Source organism: Artemia franciscana, chromosome 14 (assembly GCF_032884065.1).
Source record: "Artemia franciscana chromosome 14, ASM3288406v1, whole genome shotgun sequence".
Classification (NCBI taxonomy): domain Eukaryota; kingdom Metazoa; phylum Arthropoda; class Branchiopoda; order Anostraca; family Artemiidae; genus Artemia; species Artemia franciscana.
The window spans coordinates 15,512,364-15,533,462 of NC_088876.1; the positions used below are offsets into that span (position 1 = coordinate 15,512,364).

Below are 21,099 nucleotides of genomic sequence, written 5' to 3' on the forward strand. Positions count from 1 at the left end.
ATCACTTTTCAACATCCCCCTCAACATACCCTGCAAGGTTAAACTTAATACCTTCATTCGTTCCTTAGAATTTTTATAACTTTAGATAACTAGCTTGCGCATAGTATATATTGATTAGGTTCGGCATTCTCTTTCAAAGCTGGTGGGTGCGTCGTGAGCCTTTTTGCAGATCGAGGATCAAACGTGCCGTCTTTCCCAATAGAAAAACTTAAATGGGCAACTTGCATAGCTTACTGCCCTTGCCCAGGGGGCTGTAGGGGTTTTTGTCAACCCCAGAGCAATAGCTATTTGTTCTTTCGACTATTTAGAACAAAATGGCCATCTCAAAATTCGAATCGGATATATTTGGGAAAAAAGACTTGGGAGGGGGACTGGCTGCACTTCGATCACGTTTGACTCATAAAAAAGGCACTAGAATTTTCGATTTCCAATAGAACTAGCCCCTCCTCAGTTTATACGACCACCTCTTTCATATGAACTACCTCTGAAAAAAACAACAACAGTGCATTGAAGCTTTATGGTTCTTTACTTTCGATAGCGCTATAGTGTTGTCTCTGATAAAAAAAACACAACAACAATGCACTAAAGCTTTATGGTTCTTCACTTTAGACAACGCTATAGCGTTGCCTCTGATGGGAAAAATGGGTATGGGGGGGCAGGTTGCCCTCCAATCCCTTTTGAGTCTTAAAAAGGGCAATAGAACTTTCAATTTCCATTCAAATGAGCGGCCTCCAAAGTTTACACGACCACCTCTTCCATAAAACCCGCGTATGTAAACAATGGGAAACTTGCATAGCTTACAGCCCTTGCCTTGATGGTTGTGGGGAGTTATGTCTATGCCAGAGGAATATTTATTTAACTTTGGACTATTTTGAACAATATAGCTAACTCTAAATTTTGATGAGATTCATTTTGGGAAAAAAAGTCGTAGGGGGGCTGGTTGTCCTCCAACCAATTTTTACTATTAAGAAGGGTACAAGAACTTCCAATATACAATCGAATAATTTCCCTCCGAATTCTTTACTACCACCCTTCCATATGAAGTGCCTCTGGAAAAACAAAACAAATATAATACATTGAAGCCTTTTGACCCTTTATTAGTAGGCAACAGTAGGGCGTTGCCTGCTGATAAACAACTTTTACTTCCTATCAAGTTTTTTATTTGCGCATTACTTTAATCTTGTTTAAACAAAAGACCGATCCGTCAAAAGTAATAAATACCTTATTTTCCCTCTGCTCAAAAAATATGAAATTATGAGATACTTTAATTATTTTGGTCACAACATAATGGACATTCTCTGAACTTGACAAGAAAGCACAACAGTAAAAGCCATCTTTCAAGGTTGCACCCTATATGCTCCTTCAAAAAAAAAAAAGATAAATACAAAAGTATTATTATAAAGTATTTTTGTAAACTTGTATTACACACTAGAAGAAATTTTTAAGAAGTTCTAAGAAGAAAAGCATTATAATTTAAAACTTATTTACCATGCCCAGTGTAACTGCAATCCTTTGTCTTGACGAGAAACGCAGCTTAGTATCTGTTGATTCATTCATATATTTAAGCACCCAGCTGGAAAAAGGGAATAGGACGCTAAGAAAAAATGAAATAAATCCTAAGATGCAAACTGACAATGGCATAAACACAAGTTTAAGAATAACATCATTTGACACCCCCCCCCCCATCAACCATCTATTTACGCAAAACAAATATCTATAAATTGTAAGTATTTGAAGATTTTTAGTCTTAGTCCTTCATGTTCTATTTTTTTTTATAGTTTTGCTATGGTTCCTCGTTGAGCGCACCTCTGATTTTACAAACTTGATGACAAACTCGAGAAAAAGGCATCACAAAATATAGCTTGTATAGTAAAACCTACAATAAAAAAAAAAACTTTCCCACAAGAATCATGATAAGTAAATGTTTTATGAGGCAAGATCATATTTTCTAAGTCGGGCGAGCTTAAGGTTTGTGTTCCCTTTGAAAAATGCAATTTTGCTACAAGCCTATAGCTATCAGTTACATCGAAACGACATAATACATACATTGTTTGATTCATTAGTCCCAGGTCTATGCATTCATCAAGCCCGGTTTATCTTAGAATTAGATCAAAAACAACATTTTCAATGCACTAAGGTCCAACCCAAGACACAATCGTTCCGATTCTCTCCTGAAGTATTAACTCATGTACACCTTCTTAGTCACTTTTCTTCTTAACCAATTTTCGTTTCGTTTTTTAAGTAGGATTTTTTCTCTCTCTCTCTCCCTTTCTCTCTCTTCTTCTTCTTTATTTTCCTTTTGTTTTCTTTTTCCCACTTTTTTGTCACATTTCATTTCATTTTTTTTTGTTAATGTTGCATAAACAATGAATGTTTATCAGCCACTACTAACATTTCTTTGACTTTCTAAAGTGGCTGATGTGGTTCTTGTGTATATTGATGATATGTATAATAAAAGTGTCTCTCTTTAACCCTTAGTTTTGGTCAGCGAAATAATAAGCATTACAACACAAAGTACATGAAAACAAAGTGACCACAGCCGATGGTCTGGGCCTTATTATTATCAAATTACAAAACAAAGTTTCCCCGCAGAAATCAAATTCAAAACTTAGGACAAGCATAAATGAACGTATGTAAGCTATCAAACTTAAACAAACGAAAATTGTCACAAATAAGTAAAGCTTTGCAACCCCACCCCTCCCTCCAGCCCTTAAAAATGTTAGAACAAAAATGTCACTTCGGTGAGCAAGATACCTGAAGTGTCTATAAATTCACTATTTATAAATGGAAAATTTAAATAATTTAGTACCAGGTCCCTATGGCAGCCCAGATTATGATACGGTACTTTATAGTGACCCCACTTAGGTTCTTGAGCTGAGTAGAACCGGTTTGTCTGTCTGCAATCGTTATAATTAGCTTAGCATTAGTGAGAAAAACAATGATTCAGGTATATTTTAATTAAATATTTAATATATAGAGGTGGGAGGCCTGTTTTCCATAATTCTCTGCAGTAGTTTCCTTAATTTTGTTTCTAAAGTATTATATGTTCATCATATTTTGGTATATTGCAATAGGATTAACTGAAGTTCACTTCTTGAGTGGGGTCGCTATAATACATAAGTACCTATGTTACTCCCAGAGGCACATTTCTGTTTAGTTTCCAACCGTTCAGATTTAGATAATTAGCTTGTAATTTTGATCACATACCGCATGGAGATGCAAGGACCCGGAGGGTGGTTGGGTGTCCTTCAATCAGTTTCCCAGTTCAGTTGTAGTATTACCACACTTTATGTTTCTATTCACGCTTAGAGTTTCTCTAAGGATATTATTTAGATATTTTATTGATATTTCATAGTATTTTTAATATTATATTATTAAATTATCAAATATCAATTTTTTTTTCTTAATGGGTGTATATTTACGCAAGGAGCATACAGCATAAATTTTAAAGGATACCATGACACAGGTTGATGGCTTGCCGAATTTGGATGATGGTAGAATCAAGGGACCAGCTCGAGAAAGCTCCAATGGTCCAGCAAAGATGTATTCTTCAACTTTGACAATTTCAAATTTTTGGGGCTAGTCTTCGTTAGTTAGTCTAAAATTCGTTAGTCTTATGAATAGCTGGCTAGGCTCGGACAGCGAAGATATTTTATGCAAACAAGATTCTCGTTAGGAAAATCAAACACCCTTACAATATAGAAGCCTTTTCAATCATGTTTCCTATCGTATGCTACAGCATAGTACTCACTTAGCTGTATTTTTAGCTTCTCTTCCTGCTCTTCTTCATTCTCACTGCCAACGATATAACATATGTCCATCAGGTCAGTTTCAGAACGCAGTTAGACGTCAAAGTCTTCACTGGAAAGATTATCTTTCTTTTTCAGTTTTGGCTAGAGCATATTCTTTTTTACTTTCTGTTTTTGTTCTCGAACTTTTCTTTTTTATCGTTCTCTATTTGTTCAAGCCCTCTCAAAGCATCTGCACATGTGATTACTTCGGCTTCCCGAGCAATTATCTGCTTAACAGATGTCCCTGGTGCTGAGGCATCGAGAAAAGGGGACTGGGCTAAGTCCAAGAGAAGTTCTACAAATGACTTCATAAGTGCATGAATCTCTTTTGGACAAACCAACATTGAAATAGTAATCGGATTAGTTGCGGTATTCATTGTGGTTGTCGCTCTTGTTATTGTCGGCTCATCAACAAAAAGCTTTTCTTGACTTCTAATATAATTTTGCAAGCTAGACAAATATAAATATTTTTCAAATCCTGTCTAAAATAGAAATAAGCCGAATATTCGATACCTGAAGATACAAGTTCTATCCGATGACACAAAATCCGGCTGCTAAAGAGAAACATACAAAAGGCGAAAATGAAAAGACGATGAAACAAAAAGACAAATTAACTTAATTCTATCTCCCTTTTAAGTGGCTTTATTTGATTTTCTGAGTAATTCGAAAGGTTGCCGTTTTTATTTTATATTCTTTTGATGTTGAAGACGGCCTAGCGGAGATATTTATTAAGACATCTACTTTGTTTCGTTTTCCTCTGTCACTGGTTGAAAATTGTTCTCGTTGTTGTTGACTCTTTTTGTTGCTTAATTATTTTTAGTATTCGTTTTTGAACGTCAGGTACAGTCAGCATGGTCTTACAACTTCTTTATATCAAAGCAGAATACCAAGCCTATCGGAACCTAGCCTAAGTTCTATGGTTTTATTTAAATATACGCGGTTGGACTTTCCACCATTTAAATTCTTTTATATTTTCATAATTTTCCACTTCTTCTGAATGGTTACCGTCAATTTCAGCTATAAAAAAACCTCGTAAGCCCTACTACGCAGGATAGTAAGGTTTAATAAATCAAGGAATCATATTCACGAACTTTCGGCACTTATTGAAAGGTTCAGTTACCAAACTTATTGACCAAACTGAATGTCCCATTACGTTGTTTGTTTTGATTTGTTTCTGTTGTTTGTTTAAAGCCCTATATGTTGCTAGTCCATTGTTCAGTCTAATCACTAGCTTACTGCATGCGCTGAATCTTCATTTAAAAACAACAGAAAGGCACGACTGAATAATCAACTCAAGCAAAACAATTCTCGATAGATGTGTAGGACCAAACATTGTGGTCCTTAAACCATAGTTTCAATTAGAAAAGATAAAGAATCTTAAAATAAATCATAATTAGAAAATTATACCACTTTCAAAAGCAAAACATCTATTTATACCTGTCACTTGCCCCAACATACAAGCAGCTTTCTGAAACATCAATTGCTTCAATCTGAAAGAAAAAGATAGGCACATCAAAAGCTGCTCGTATTATCGGTAAGTTAGAAACATTGCCCATTGTAAAAACGTTTAGATTTAACAAGAGCGCATAATTTCCTACACTACATGCTCTTTCCTTTAAAATTAACACATGCTAATAAAAAAAAAATTAACAGGCATCCTTAACTTATCTATCATTAAATATTATATTTCGATTTCATTATTAACCAAAAAAAAACTTGAACTGAGACCAAAAAATACTGTTTAACCTAGAATTAAATAGCCTTAGGCCAGAAAAGATTGTTTGGATAACATCCATTACTTCTATGAAAAGAAAAGCACTGGAATGTCTCCCCTTTAGATGAGCACTTTTCACTCATCATCACTTTAATTATTTGCCTAAAAGCAATGAAAAAGCATACTTTGAATTCCTTTCCCATCATTTCATAGAATGGATGACCTCCAAAAAAACTACCGTAGATCACTTTTCAATTTGTTGTGGACGATTAGTTAATTTGAACTTTTTTAAATTAACACTTATTTTCGTTAATTATTTTTTCCTTTTATGAGAATTACATTCAAATATAAAAAAAATAAGCTATTTATTCATTTTTATTTTTCAGGCCAATTCCTTTGAAAAAACTAGTCGTAGATACTCTGAAGGCGTAGATACTTTGAGACCCGTAGATAATTCGATCGGAAACTATAAGTTCTAGTGCCCTTTTTGTGGACCAAAGTGATACAAAGGCAAAGACTCTCCCTCCTGTGCCCAACTAAATTATATTGTCCCACTACAACTTCTACTACTACAATTAAAACTTCTATTATGACTACTTTTAAGGCTAAGGGTACTAAGGTGAAAGTGTCAGGGAGTGTTGAGGGGGAAGCTGAACTGCATTAGGATACACTATGTGCATACAGGATGTCAAAAGTGCATATCAGCAATGTCTTAATAATAGCTTGGAGCATGAAGTTCGAAAATACACGGCTTGTTGTGCTAAGGGTCTTGTTATGTTGAAACAACTAAAATGCAATATTTGAAACCTGCTGCTACTATTACTAGATGTATCAGCAATGTGCCAGTAACTGTCAAGGGTATTAAGTTCAATCTGTCAGCGTGTTTAGTGGGGAATGTTAGGAAAAACGAAAGATGCCATGTCTACTGCTACCACTACAGCTATTGCTTTCAGGGAATGCTTCGGGGAATTTCGAGCCATATCAAAACACACCATAAAAATGTAGATTGTTAACAATGTATATCAGCAATATATTATAAATGGCATACAGCATGAAGTTGAAACTTCCACGGTATGTTAGGGGGGGGGGGGGATTTTCGACTAACCAAAAGACACTGTGTGGATACCAATACTTCTGCTTCTACTTCTACTATGATTATAGCTACTATTGAAGCTAATGGTATTATGGCAAAACTTTCAGGGAATGTGTAGGGGGAGCTCCAACTAAAGAAAAAAAAAACTATGAGCATGCAGGTTGTCAAAAGGGCATATAAGTAATATTTTATCAACAGCTTAGACTTTTAAGTTGAAACTTTCGGGACATGTTGACAGGGGTGTTGAGCTAACAGAAGTACATGACGCTAAGTGCATATTACCACTTTTGCTACTATTACTAGTGCTACTCCTACACAGAGGCTAAGAGTACTAGAGTGAAACTTTCAGTGGATGTTGAACTAAATCGAAATATATTATGTCGATGCAGGTTAGTAAAAGGGCGTGACAGTAATATCCCAGGAACAGCATGGAGTATGAAGTTGAGACTTCAGTGTATATTGAGGAGGATATTGAACCAACCAAAAAGCACTACATGCAAACTTACTGCTACTTTTACAACTACTCTTAAGACTAAGGGTATTAAAGACAAAATTACAGGAAATATTGAGGGTGATGTAATTCAATGGAAATCCGCTATATAGAGCCAACGCATGCTATCAAAAAGGCGTCTCAGCAATGTCTGAGGGACAGCTTAGAGCTGTGGTTCCCAGCCAATTCTTGAACATGCCCCACCTAGGCATTTCTAAAATCTTGATGCCTTCTCGTCATATTTAAATTTTGTTTTGTTAAAATTTTTGTTTGGTTTCATCTGAAGGAAGCTTAAAAGGCCATTAATTTGGTATCTTTTGGGGTCATCCTCAAGGCATATTTTAAATGCATTTGAATGTGACGTCGTTCACATGAAAAACATGTTTTTTTTTAAATTAAAGCTTTAAAGTATTAAACAGAGTATAAAGCAACAGAGTCACTAACTTTGAAGTCCACAGTAGAAAAGGCCAGCCTGTAATTACTGTTGTTCTAAGGAAGAAGAAGTGGACATATTCAAGATAAGTACTAAGAATGAAAGAAGGGTTCGGACAGTCTACGATTGGAAACCAGATGCCAAAACAAGACGAGGTCGTCCAAAGGACACCTTGCGGCAAACTTTTCATCGAGGTCTAAGGACAGCTGAAAACTCATTAGTACCTGAATGGGAAGACGTCATAGCTGAATCACCGCTTCGAGGCGAGTGGACAGGCTTCGTCGACGCCCTATGCATCACCAGTGACTCCAAAAGAACTAAGGTCTAAAGTAAGGTAAAGTATAGTCAGCCAAAGGGTGGAGGTCCTGTGACCCATCAAAATATTTTGTGACCCATCAAAATATTGCCATGCCCCGTCAGTAGGGTCTGAGCCCCACGTTGGGAATCAAGTGCATGTTGGACTAATAAAATTCCCTAGGAACACACAACTAGTACTAGTAGTAAGAGTAGCATTTCTACTGCTAATGCTATTAGTATGACAATTACTAAGGCTAAAAAATGTTAATGTGAAACTTTCAGAGACTGTTGAGGAGGATGTTTGGCCAAATGAAATGACACAATGTGCATGCAGGTTATCAAAAGCGATAATCAACAATATCTCGAAAACGACTGAAAGTATTAAGTAGAAACTATTGAAGTATGAGGAGGGGTGTGGAACTAAACTAAAACGGCACAACGTGAATACTATTACTACTAGTAGTAACACCACTACTGTTATCATTACTACTGCTCCCAATACTAGGACTACTACTATTGCTAATACTAAGGATATTTTTAAAACTTTCAGGGAATGCTGAGTGCGGTGTTGAAGTGAATCGAAATACATTATGCGTAAGCAGGTAGTCAAAACGGAATATCAGCAAGATCTTAGGAAATACTTAGTGTTTTGGAATAGCTTTCAGGGCAATTTAAGAGGGTGTTGAACTGAATGAAAACACACCTTCTACAGGTGGGTTATCAAAGGGGCGTATTGGTAATACCTCTGCAACACCTCAGGATACAAACCTGAAACTTCTAAGGCTACTATTACTGACACTTTTGGTGCTACTTCTGCTGCAACTAATGCTTCTATTAATACTACTGTTGAACTGAAAAAAAAAAACAGTTGAAGTACATCCAGGTTGTCAAGGTATCCACGCAGGATATCTTAGGAGTAGAATAGGATATAAAGTAAAAACTTTTGGGGAAACTTAATGTTGCTTCAAAACTAAACCAAAAGGCACTATATGCATGTTGATTGTCAATAAGAGGTGTCAGCAATATCTCAAGATCGACTGAGGGCAGTAAGTTGAAACGTTCAAGACTATTACTGCTTCTGCCTTTACTACTGAACTAAAACAAAGACGTAAGTGTATCCGGATTTTCAAATTAACATAAATAAAATGACTTAGAAACAAAAATGGTATTAAGTTCTATTTTTCAGGAAAAGTTGATAAGGCGGAAAACTAAATTAAAAGATATCATGTGCTTAAACATTGTCAAAAGGGCGAATGTTATTATTAATTACTGAAAAATTTCATCGACCACATAAACAGTTAGCCAAAATCTGCATTCTTATAGAGATTAAACAGAAAAAAACGTTTTTTAAAAAGTTTTTTCAGCTGTAAGGAACAATAATAAAACTCTAACAAACCGAAGTTATTCTGCAAATGAGGGGGTTTGCCCCCTTCTCAGTCCCTCGTTCTTCACGCTAAAGTGTTTTAGTACTTTTAAAAAAGCTTCTTATTTCAATTAAACAGCCCTTGTGTTTCAGGAGTTACACTTAACTATTTAGGACAAAAGTCAAACTTTAACATAAAGGACGAGGTTTAGGGGAGGGGGCAAACCCCTTCATATACGGAATAATTTCTGTTTGTTCTAAATTTTAATGTTGCGCCTTACTTACAGTAGAAAAATTTGTCTTTTTTATTTAATGTCTGATCGTCTTTCAAATAATGCCAGGAAATCTAGCTCCTCTTCATAGAAAATTCCCTACCCCTACGGAAAATTCCCCAATGGAAAGTGCAACCACATAAAATACAGCCCCCGGAAAATTTATCCTCGCTGATAATCCCCCTGGACAATTCCGCTAAAAAAATTTCCATATTATACTTTCATTTAAAAAATACCAGTTATTTCTGATCTTTTTTCAAATCATGCCAGGATTCCCTTCCCTCCTTGATTTTTACACCCCCCCCCTTTCCAGTGGAAAGTTGCTCCTGCAGACAATTCCCCCAGGGAGAATTTCACCCGCGGAGAATTCCCCCATTCAGGATTTCTCCCGCGGAAAATTTCCTTTGGAGTAAAAAGGGAATGGACTGAGGAGCTAGTTGGCCTCCAATCTTATTGGTTACTCAAAAATGGCACTGAAACTTTTAATTTCTGTTCAAAAGAGTCCTGTCCCGATATTTTATGGCTATTGGTTCCACACGATCACCCCAAGGAAGAAACAACAAATAAACACACATCCGTGATCTTTCTTCTACAAAAAAAAATTCAACATTTTTGCATTTGGGAGCTTGAATTCAACAGCAGAGTTATCTGATACGCTGAATTGGATGGGGCAATTTTCATTAAGATTCCTCGACTTCTCGGGGGTGTTTATTCCTTTTTTCAAAAATCAGGCAAATTCTCTGAGGCTCATAGCTTCTGATGCATAACACCAAGTCAATGAATCGTTACATATTCGGAATCAGCCTAAAAGACCACTTCTTTTTATGTATCTATTGCAATCAAAATTCAGTTTTTTAGAGTTCCAATCACTGTTGAGCCGAGTCGCTCCTTAATCATAGTTTGTTACAAATAACTGTTTGAAAACCAAAAAATATCAAGTATTTTTCTCTTGAAGTAATGGAAAAGACTATGTCAATTAAATACGAACAGAAATTAATTAAGAGAACTTTTCCACAAAAGAATTTTTCAAAGAAAAGTAAACAGCTGTATTAAGCCAAAGATGAGCAGAAATTAAGTCAAATTATTTTTCAAGCGTGAAACTACCATAAGTATTCATCAATAGACAAATGAAATCCAAAAATGAACAGAAATTACAATAAATAGCAAGGTCAAACTCGAAACTAAAAGGATTGGGGGTGAGGCTACTCGTCAGCCCTAGCCCAAAACAACAGAACAAAATTTGCACTTTACTGAAAAGAAAATACATTTTAAATGTTTTCTATTTTTTTAACTTTAATAAATCCAAAATTATTAAAATTTCCAGGGATGAATATCGGTATATATAGACATTAAATACTCATTCAAAATTCTTTTTTTTAGTAATCTTGGTTATGGTGGTGATTTTTTTTTCGATGTTATGAGAAAAATGCATAGTTCGAAATGAGGATTGTTTTCAGTAAAATACAAATTATGTCCTGGTTTTAAGAAGACACGAGGGCGTCAGCACTACTCCTCGTTAGTTTATGCTTGTTTTGAGTTTGACTCGGTTATTCATTGTAATTTCTGTTCGGATTTGGGTTTCAGTTGTCTATTGATGGTAATTTATGGTAGTTTTAGGCTTGAAAAATTATTTGACTTTATTTCTAATTATCTTTGGTCTAATAGAACACTTTTCATAGAAAAACTCTCTTTGTGGGAAGTTTTTTTTAAAATTAAGCTCTGATTAAACACAGTCGTTTGAGTATGTTTTTCTTTTTTTGTTTGAATTTCAACTGCTTCCCTAACAGATTGTGCTAGCCCATTTAAAGTGGCAAAGGTGGGATTTAGTTATTTAATAAGTATAGAGATTTGCACATAAAGATTTAAACACCTTAGAGGATTGAAATCTTTGGACACAGCACTGGTACCTATTATGGCATCAGCGTGTTAAATGCAATAAATGGTTTCATTTTGGCTGTGGGACAACTAAGCACTCAAGTGACTCGAGGAAGACCTTTGTGTGCGTAATTTGTGCCCAAAAAACTTATCCAAACCCGTATTCTATCTAAATTAAAGTCGAAAAATAACAGTCTAAAATAGCCAAATAACAACGAGAGGAACCATGATCAATTTAAAATGAATACTAGTTTCCCGAGTGAAAAGTTGTTGAAAAAAACCCTTAACCGCTCCTGGGTGTAGCACCGAGACTTATGGCTGCTATAGAATATACAAAGTGGAAAGTAAAGACTGCTCAGGTCCTGACCTGATATATCTCATATGTGACAAGGATTTTTTTTTGTCCTAATGTGCATCTCACTTTCCGAAAAAGGGAAATGCTACGTTCGAAGACAGACTGAATTGCAAAGTCCAAAAAACTAGGAGCGAAAATACACCTCTGTTGATGCAAGGCTGTCAAAGCCATCTATATCCAGAACCACTTATGAAATTGAATCTCATGCCATTTGTCTTAAAGCATTTAATGCACATTTTCCTTCAGGTGTCAGGGGCTAAATGAGCTAAGAGGGAGCTTTCTTTGGGTGGATAGTCGTGAGCCCCTTCTTGGAACTTTGAAGTCGACGTCGAAAATAAATATAGTAGCAGTGGCAAATTTTGTCCGGAAGGGTCTTGTTATTCGAAAGTCGATTGTTACATAATTTAGTTTGTTTGTTGTTATATATGTATGTATACGGCCTGAAAAATGGCTTTAAATACAGTCATTCATTCATTCATTCATACCTCCCCCATCATACCAACCCCTCCTCTCGAAAACCTGGAGAAACTGGCAAGAACCAACATTAGCCAATCCATCCGGTCCAAACAACCAACAAGTTTGGAGTTTCGAAGAGATCAAAGATTCACCCACCCTTCAAACCATGTTTTCCGAGTTTCCGACTCTGAACTGATTCAGTATGCTGGCAAGCAAATTTGAGACCGCACTGTAAAGCTCTTCATTCATCCCTATTCATTTCCGAAAATGCTACTGTCAAATGTTCAGTCACTTATAAACAAAATATAAGAGATCGAACTATGCTTGAAAAATGAACTTGTTGATGTTGTTTGTATCTGTGAATCATAGTCCTCGACTGAGAAGTTCGTTGCATTTGATGGATATGATACCTGTTTCAAACCAATAATGACAGCCAATGACTTACAGTAGCACATGGTGGTAGTGTCGTTATTATTTGTTGATCATCTATAAAAAAGAGTTCTCAATTTGAACAATATACCAAATAAACACATTTTGAAGTCTTACAGTTGCGGCGCAGACCTAAGAGGCTACCTAAGGAAGTGGCACCAATGGTGACGTGTTCTTTATTATTCACTTTATGGCCCTTATCGTCAAGACCTAGTGAATTACTTACAACATTGCACTGACAACGTACGATCCTTGTATCTTAACGCTAGTATCATAATGTGTGGCGACTTTAATGATTTAGGTCCCAAATGGCTACGCAATGCTGTTCTTCGCAGGTTATAAATGTGCAGCAAGAGATGACAATTTTTAACCAATGATGGTGTTTCCTTAGTATTTTTAAACATGCTTATGTATACCCAATGTCCAAGTGTAAGTCCCCTAAGAATATTACTTATATAAGGCCAATTTCAAAAACACCAGCTCTTTCAAAAGTTTTAAAATTTTTATTTTTGAATGCTTATTTAAGGACATTAAAGATAACATAGATTCCCAACAATTTGGATTTAGACCTTGGCATAGTACTTTTCATTATTTGGCTGCATTGTTTCATACCATCCTTAAACATTTCGAAAAAGATGAGGCTCATATTGGTGCATTATTTACTGACATAGTAAAGGCTTTTGACAGTCTTGACCATAATGTAGTAGCGGAAGAAGCTAAGGTTATGGGTGCCCGTCCATTTTTTGTTTGTATGCTTGTTAGTTTTCTTTTTAAAAGATCTCAGTGTATCCAACTCCCTGATCATGAGCTATCTGGATTTTTAGATATTTTTTTGCGGTTCGCCACAAGAGACTAAATTAGGCTCACTTTCATTTCTTTTTGTTTTTAACCGTATTTTAGAAACAAGTACCGAGCGTTTTAAAGTACCTGCTTGGACTACCGAGCAGTTTGACTTGACGAGCATTTTAAATGATTTAAAAGCTGAATCAAGACAGTTAAAACTGACGGCCAGGAAAACTAAGAGCTCTTATATGACTTCTTCGTTCCTCTTCTCATAATTCCCTACTGCCAACAAAGAAAACTGTTAAAATACATGGAATACTTTTGTTAGAAGATTTAAGGTGCAACTGGTACATTGATTATCTGACTGAAAAAGGACGCCTACGTTATACCTACTCTTAAGTATGCATGTCAGGCTTGGCTTTCGGGTTTGACGAAAGATCAATTAGATAGACTTGAGATGATACAAAAATAGCTGTAAAAATCATAATTAGACACAACTACTCCACATATGATTATGCACTGGAACAACTAAACTTAAATTCACTTGATAGTTGTAGACATGAGTTGACATATCAATTTGGACCAAATTGTTTTAATTCCCCAAATCATCGTGGTTTAATACCCAACTTTCAGAGCCCCCCTACTGAAAACCAGTCACTTGACTCCAACAAATAAGAAGGAACTGTACACAGTTACCTACTCAGCCTATAGTACCGAGAGATATTACAAATCATTTTTCCCTTATTTTACTCGACTTTTTAAATTACTTCGACAAATATTTAATGTTAGATGTAGCTTATCTCACGTATTTGCAGGTGATTGTTTTTGAATGTACCAGGTTTTGAATTTACATTTGTTTGATATATTCTGTATAAACAGCTATTATGATCATGAACCATGCAAACTCACTCTTGACATATTTTTTTTATTGATTTATGACTCATTTTAATTTATTGGTCTTGAAGCAACACTTGCTGCTTTAAATTTTTGTGTTGCTGTTTATTTGTTTGTGATCCTTGTATTGAGTCTTCTTTTTTTTAACACTTATCTGCTCTTGTTAGGACCAGCTATTGCAGTGAATAAATATATTCTATCCTATAAGAAAATAAATACAGTTGTAGATACTATTGTATGTAATAGTAACTAAGCAAAGGATTGACCCAAATCACAGCAAACAACAGTCATGTTCGTAAGTCCAAAACTGACTGAGATGAGATCTAATATTTTACCCAGTTTTTTTTTTTTTTTTTTTTTTTTTTTTGCTTAGCAATACGAATTTGATAAAATCTTAGAGAATGTACAGTGTGAAAAGCAGTGATTTTCACTAGCTATTTCTTAATATGAATGCTGTATGAATGAAAAAAAAATGATGGAGGTAGGAGTATAAAATATTTTGAGGCTGTAGATCCTAATTTGATCTTGTAGGTCCCCAAAACTTTTTAAATAGCGAAAAGCTTCGGTAAAAGTCAAGGTAACATAGTTCTTTCTATACTGGAGAGTAGTTAAATTAGGTTAAATGAAATTTTACCAATAGACCCAGAGCCTAAATTGTGCCTTGGAAGGTCTTTTGAAGCATATACCTCTTCTCTCCCCCTCCAAAGGCCAATGACCTTCAATGCCCAAGACTAAACTTTGTATTATAAAAGCAAACTTTTCTGAAATGGAAGTATTTTGAGATTCTTTCCTTTACTACACAGAAGCGCCATTTGGGAGGTGGCAGGGGTGGGCAAATGCCCACCCCAGATTTTCCAGGGGGCCCAAGCCTCCACCACAAATGGCCCTTTGCCTGCCATAATAATCCATTATGTCCAACATAATCCATTCTGTCCAATTGATTTGAAATTACTGCACGCCTATTAACCATTCACCTATTAGCCAAAGAGCGTAATTACCTGACGACCCTTGGGGTCGAAACAGAATCCTCGACAAACAAGGGAAATCTCGTCGAGACGTACAATCTTGTCGCAGAGTACTCTTCTACGCTCTTCAACAAGCTACAGAGACGGTACGGTCGCTACACATCCCATGAATACCAGAACGATCTTATTCTGGTGATCGGTTCCAAGCTTCAGCGCACGATAGTGCAAGAATTAAAAAGTGTCAAATACTTTCCGTTCTGGTCGACGAAGCGAAGGACAACTTGAAGAAAGAGCAGCTCGCCATTCTTCTTAGGTACTTCGACGAAGGAAAAGTAAAAGAAAGACCGATCGGATGCTATCACATGAAGAGCCTGGATGCTGAAAGTCTAGCAAATTTCATTCATGACACAGTGACAAGAATTGGACTCGATTGGAACTACTGTGTCGCAGAGTGCTACGACAGAGCAAGCGTAACGAGTGGACTATTCTCCGGTGTTCAAGCTCGTTTGAGAGCAAAATCGCCACAGGCAATCTACACTCATTGCCATGCACATAAGCTAAATTTGGTCATTGCGAGCTGCGTTGAATCTGTCGGCACTGTTGGTTCTTTTTTCTCACTGGTCCAGACTCTATACACATTCATTTCAAACAGCAACACTCGGCATCAGTTGTTTTTTGAGGCCCAGAAAGCTGCCAAACTGCCAGTTCAGGAGCTGGAAAGAAGTGCTAAGAAGCGAATTCACCGACCTGCGTTCAGACGCTTCATTCGTATCGCTTTCCAAGAAGGCTAAAGAGTTTGCGACAGAACTCGAAATCGAAGTACCTGCTGTGAATGAACCCGTGACTAGACCCTCCTCTGTTGGTCAGAAAGGACGACCTCGAAGAACTCAAAAGATCACCAAGCATCTGAAACAATTTGTGACAACTTCGACGCTAGGAAAGAACTTTATCGAATCTGACAATTGGACTACAACTTTGGCGGATGAAATGAAGCGAGAGTAATTCGAGACTTTCGACCGTCTACTAACCGAATTGGACAGAAGGTTCACAGATAACTTGCCAGTGCTAAGCACACTTGAAGCCTTGGATCCAAGCTCGACTAAGTTTATGGACACAGAGTTGCTCAAGAGTTTCTCTGCTCTTTACGGCGAGCTGGATATCGACGACATTCTTCTCGAATCTCAAGCTAATATTGCCAAGCGTTTCTTGCTCGATAAGGAGAAAAAATTGGAAAACTTCCTAGACATTGTCGACCATCTTCAGGCACTACCAGTGGCTTACTCAGAAGTAATTAAAGTACTTCGTATTGCTGCCACACTTCCTGTGACAAAAGCGAGCAACGAGCGTTTGTTTTCTGGCCTAGAAATAGTGAAAAACTACCTGCAGTCTACAACAGGAGATGATTGTCTCAGTCACCTCCTTTTGATATTTACAGAGAAGGATTTAGTAAAAAATTTGGACTATGACCAGGTTGTTGACGATTTTGCAACGATGAAACCTCAACGGTTCCCCTTGTTACCTTGAGTGTTGTAGTATTTTTTTTTCTCTTGTTATGTTTTTCCTTTTTGTAAATATATTTGATCTGAAAGATTTCTGGTGAAGGAAAACCGAGATTTAGGTTACAACTCTCAGTATAACAATGGAGATTACTTTCACCAACGTATTGTTTACTTAAATCAGAAAGTTTCTTGCTGAGGAAGGCCAGCCTGTAGTCTGGTTGAATTTTCCACTTTAAGTTTAATCAATTAACCTCATTGATTGTAATCTTCGTTGTTATAATTAATCTTAGAGGTCAGTGTGGCTGAGTTCCATATTCGGTTACAGTACATTTCCAAGCAACACACGGGTGCTGGAAATACGTTTTTACTTAGAACATTCGATCGATGTGCTGCCAAAACCAGCATTTTTTCTTACGCGACACGAATTGAATCGGGGGGGGGGGCAGATGGGGTTCATGCCCACCCCAAGATTTAGCCCAAATGGCGCCTCTGTTACTACATCTTCACCTATAAGGTTTAAATATTTTTGCAAAAATTTGTCTTAAATTTGAAAGAAAATCCTCTTCAAGCCTCTGAGCTTTAAAAAGAAAATGAGAACTGGTAGCAGCTTGAGAATACCTTCCCAAAATACAATTTGAGGTGTAGATACATTCCTAAGAGATTTATCCACCTGGCTCAGCTAGTTTCCACTCACCCTTCACATCTTCCTTGTAATATAATTCCTTATAAGGCTTTCTTAGTGTTGCTAGAGATTGGAATAGCCTGTCAGTAGAGGTGGTAGAGTCACCTAAGCATCTAAGCACACCTGGTAAGAGCACCATTATATTCAAAAATGAGTTTACTACCCGGTAGGCTATCAAAAATGTTGGTGCACTGGATTGGATTATCTTTTATCATTTATTTAGTTTTTGGCTCATTTCCTGTTTTTGTTTTATGACTTTCGCAGCACGTGTTCTTGTTGTTGCAGTAAGTAATCTTATTTTATCTGTCAAGCATTTTGCTTAACCTTATTTGTATTAAATGATAAAAAAATAAAGAAGTTTTATTAAATCTATTCTAAAAGTATTCTTCTTTTTGAAAATCATATGCGTCATCTTCAGTGCTACATATTATCTCTCAATTTGTATTTATAAAGTAATGTTCTTTACGTCGTAAAAAATTACAAATTCAAGCTGTAAACTTTTTTCAAAATGGATAAATTCATGGTCCTATTTATAAAGGTTCTAACTTGTCTCGCAAGGCTATTGATTCACAAATACTAGAATATGAACACAACTATATTTAAAAACTCGTTTACCATGATGTCAAAGCCTGACATCTTAAAATTTTAAAACCTTTTAAAACAACCTTTGATTTCCCCTTTCAAAATAAATCCTCCTTCTGTTCTAGGATGTCGTAATTTTCTTAAATCTTTCTACATAATTTCCAACAACTTTATCACAATTTAATAAATTCTAAAAATGTTCTCCGCTTTGCTCATCAACAGTTGCCTATATAAAGAGCACGGTGGCCTCTTTGTATTATTTTTTTTTTCACCAAGTTACTTTACGGAAGAAGCTGTTGTACAAACCTCATAGGGGACTTATTCAAATGTAACTTCTAGTGCCTTTTTAAGAGTCAAAAGTGATAAGAGGGCAGCCAGCTTCCCTACAAGCTCCTTTTTGCTGCCCTTCCCCTAAATACAAACGTTATTTTGAGCAAGTCAGTTTTAAAGCATAGTTGAAAGGTCCAACAGCAATAGTTCTCAGACAAAAGGGTCCTCAAAAAGGCTAAGGATGTTTCAGCAAAGCTTTCAAGGCACGTCAAGAAAGGTGTTGGGCTAACCAAAATATAGTAAGTCTAGATGCAGACAACTAACACTACTGCTAAGATGGAAGTTATGAAACATAAATTATTAGGGAACATTGAGGGGAGGGGTAGGAACTAACCAAAATACCCTATTTGTATAGAGGTAGTCAAAATAATATTTTGTATAGAGGTAGTATCAATAATATCTCAGGAATAAGTTAGGGTAAAAGTTAAAACTTTCAGGAAATGTTGAGAGGGATGTTGTACTAACAAAAAGACACTACATGCATACTATTACTACTACCAGTGCTACTCCTACCACCCCCGATACTGCTACTACTAGTAGTAGTACAAATCCTGCAATTACAGCCATTTGTGACTGCAACTGTCTGTGGCTACTTGTGACTGCGTCTAAAAATATTTGTAACTGCAACAAATTGCGACTGTGACTACTTGCAACTGCAACTACTTCAAAGTTAAACTGTAACTACTTATGAACGCAACTACTTCCAACTCCAACTACTTCTGAATATGATTGCAAATAGATGTGGTCGCAAATAATTACCTACTTGCAACTGCGACTTCTTGTGACTGTGACTACTTGTAACTGTGAATCTTTACAATTGCAACTACTTGCTACCCCCCCCCCCCCGCGGAGTATACAGAAAAACAGAAAATGATGGAGTCTAATTGAAAAAAAAAGATGCAAAAGAAAAAATCCAAGAAAAGACCATCATAGACGGCGCACTAGCGCTACCTAAGTAAAAAACAATGTTGGCACAATGTATTATTTATTTTATTTTACTAGTTTTTTTTAGACAAGGGCACTTCGTAAAGAAGGAGTTGTCGTAGAAACTTCAAAAGGGCTCATTCAATTGTAAATTGAGAGGGCTAGTGCCTTTTTTTATAGTCGAAAGTGATTGGAGGGCAAATGACCCCCCCACCCAACGCCCATCATTTCCTCAAACACTTCCGATCAAAATTTTAAGATAGCCATTTTTTTTCACCGTAGCTAAAAGGTCCGAAAATCATGTTTTTGAGGATGACATCCCCCTTCCCCCACAGCCATCAGGGCAAGGGTTGCAAGTTATGCCCTGGGGTCATATGAGGTTTTCATAGAAAGCACGGTCATATAAACTTTGAAGGAGGCTAATTGAATTGATAATCAAAAGTGCTAATGTCCTTTTTAAGAGTCAAAGTGATCAGAGGGTAGCTACCCTCCCCACACACACACATACATATCGCATTTTCCCGAAAACCATCTAATAGACAATTTGAGATAGCCCTTTTATTCAGAACAGTCCAAATATTATATAAAAAGGCTTTTGGGTTGGAACAAACTCCCAGAGTCTGGGGATAAGGGTTGTAAGTTATACCCTGGAGGCATATAAGGTGTATCCAAAGTGTCAAAGAGCACAGATAGAATTTTTTCGGAAAGGTATAAGTTTTATTTTTCAGGTTAACTAGAGGAGAAATTAAGCTAAATTACAAGCTAGTATTTGTGCATAAATTTTCCAAGAAAAGTGTGTTGTGAACAATTGTTGAAAAGTTTTTCTAGCATACATAAAGCAGGCAAAAACCATGAATTTTTAAAGAGAAAACCAAAAAGATTGAAACTATTATTTTCTTTTCAAGGAGGCACACTCGTGCCTCTTTAAAGAGGATGTTAACCACGACAATGTTAAGCGATCTTCGGTTCCAGTGGTCGCAGAGGGATGGGGAGGGATGCATTTCGTGGCCCGAGATCCAACTAAGAAACCTGCCAAATTTCATCCCCCTCCGACTTTTCCTTCATGGGGAAAATCTGGCCGAAAATTTCGACCACCCAACCCCACCCCCCTTTAACGTTGTCCGATCGGGCTGAAATTCACAAGTTAAGGTCCCTAGGGCCCAGGAGCTTATCCGCGAAATTTCAGCTCGATCCGATAACTCCTTCCCTGTTTTCCAGAAACCACGCATAGCCACTTATTGTTCATGTTCTCCTTTCTTTTTTTTTCTGTTCGCCTACAGGTGACAGCCGACATCGGATCTGGGTGTACGAAGACTCATTCGACGCGGAATTCTCCGAGTAATTTTCCTGGAAAGTTTCGTCAGAAAATCTTAACCCCCCGATTTTCTAGCTTAGAAAAACCCATTTCCCCATTGAAGGTAAAATTTTCTCTTGTAATAACATCACTTGTTTGAAAAATTCTTTCACTAACAGCAGCTTGGCGCAGCGGAAGCGTGCTGGGCCCATAACCCAGAGGTCGGTGGATCGAAACCGCTAGCTGCTAACTTTTTAAAATTTGTAAAATTAGGTAATTTTGTCAGTTTGAATTTATTGATACAGAAAGGGAGAAAATAAACATGGAAACATGTGATCAGAATTACATACTGGAATGTTCACAAGAATTTATACTGAAGCGGGGGTAAGGCTTGATGGAAGCAAGTTAAAATAACCATTTAAATTGATTTCCTAATTGAAGCCGTTGGTGAAATTTTCTATTGTAATAACTTGTTTGATAACAAGCATAACAGCAGCTTGGCGCAGCGGAAGCGCGCTTGGCCCATAAACCGAGGCGGGTGGGTAAAAACCACTAGCTGCTAAATTTTTAATTAAGCT

The 21,099-nt window shown here is 36.7% G+C and overlaps 1 protein-coding gene across 1 annotated transcript in view; it reads right to left on the minus strand.

The window, feature by feature from the left end:
* The window catches only part of LOC136035377 (transforming growth factor-beta receptor-associated protein 1-like), a 52,950-nt gene that overhangs the window by 19,102 nt on the left and 12,749 nt on the right, over nucleotides 1-21,099 (minus strand). Inside the window, exons 2-3 of the mRNA XM_065717142.1 lie at nucleotides 5,229-5,281; nucleotides 1,489-1,573 (exon numbers count right to left, since the gene is read on the minus strand). Of these exons, the coding sequence (XP_065573214.1) occupies nucleotides 1,489-1,573; nucleotides 5,229-5,281 (138 nt within the window). The remainder of the gene's footprint in view (nucleotides 1-1,488; nucleotides 1,574-5,228; nucleotides 5,282-21,099) is intronic.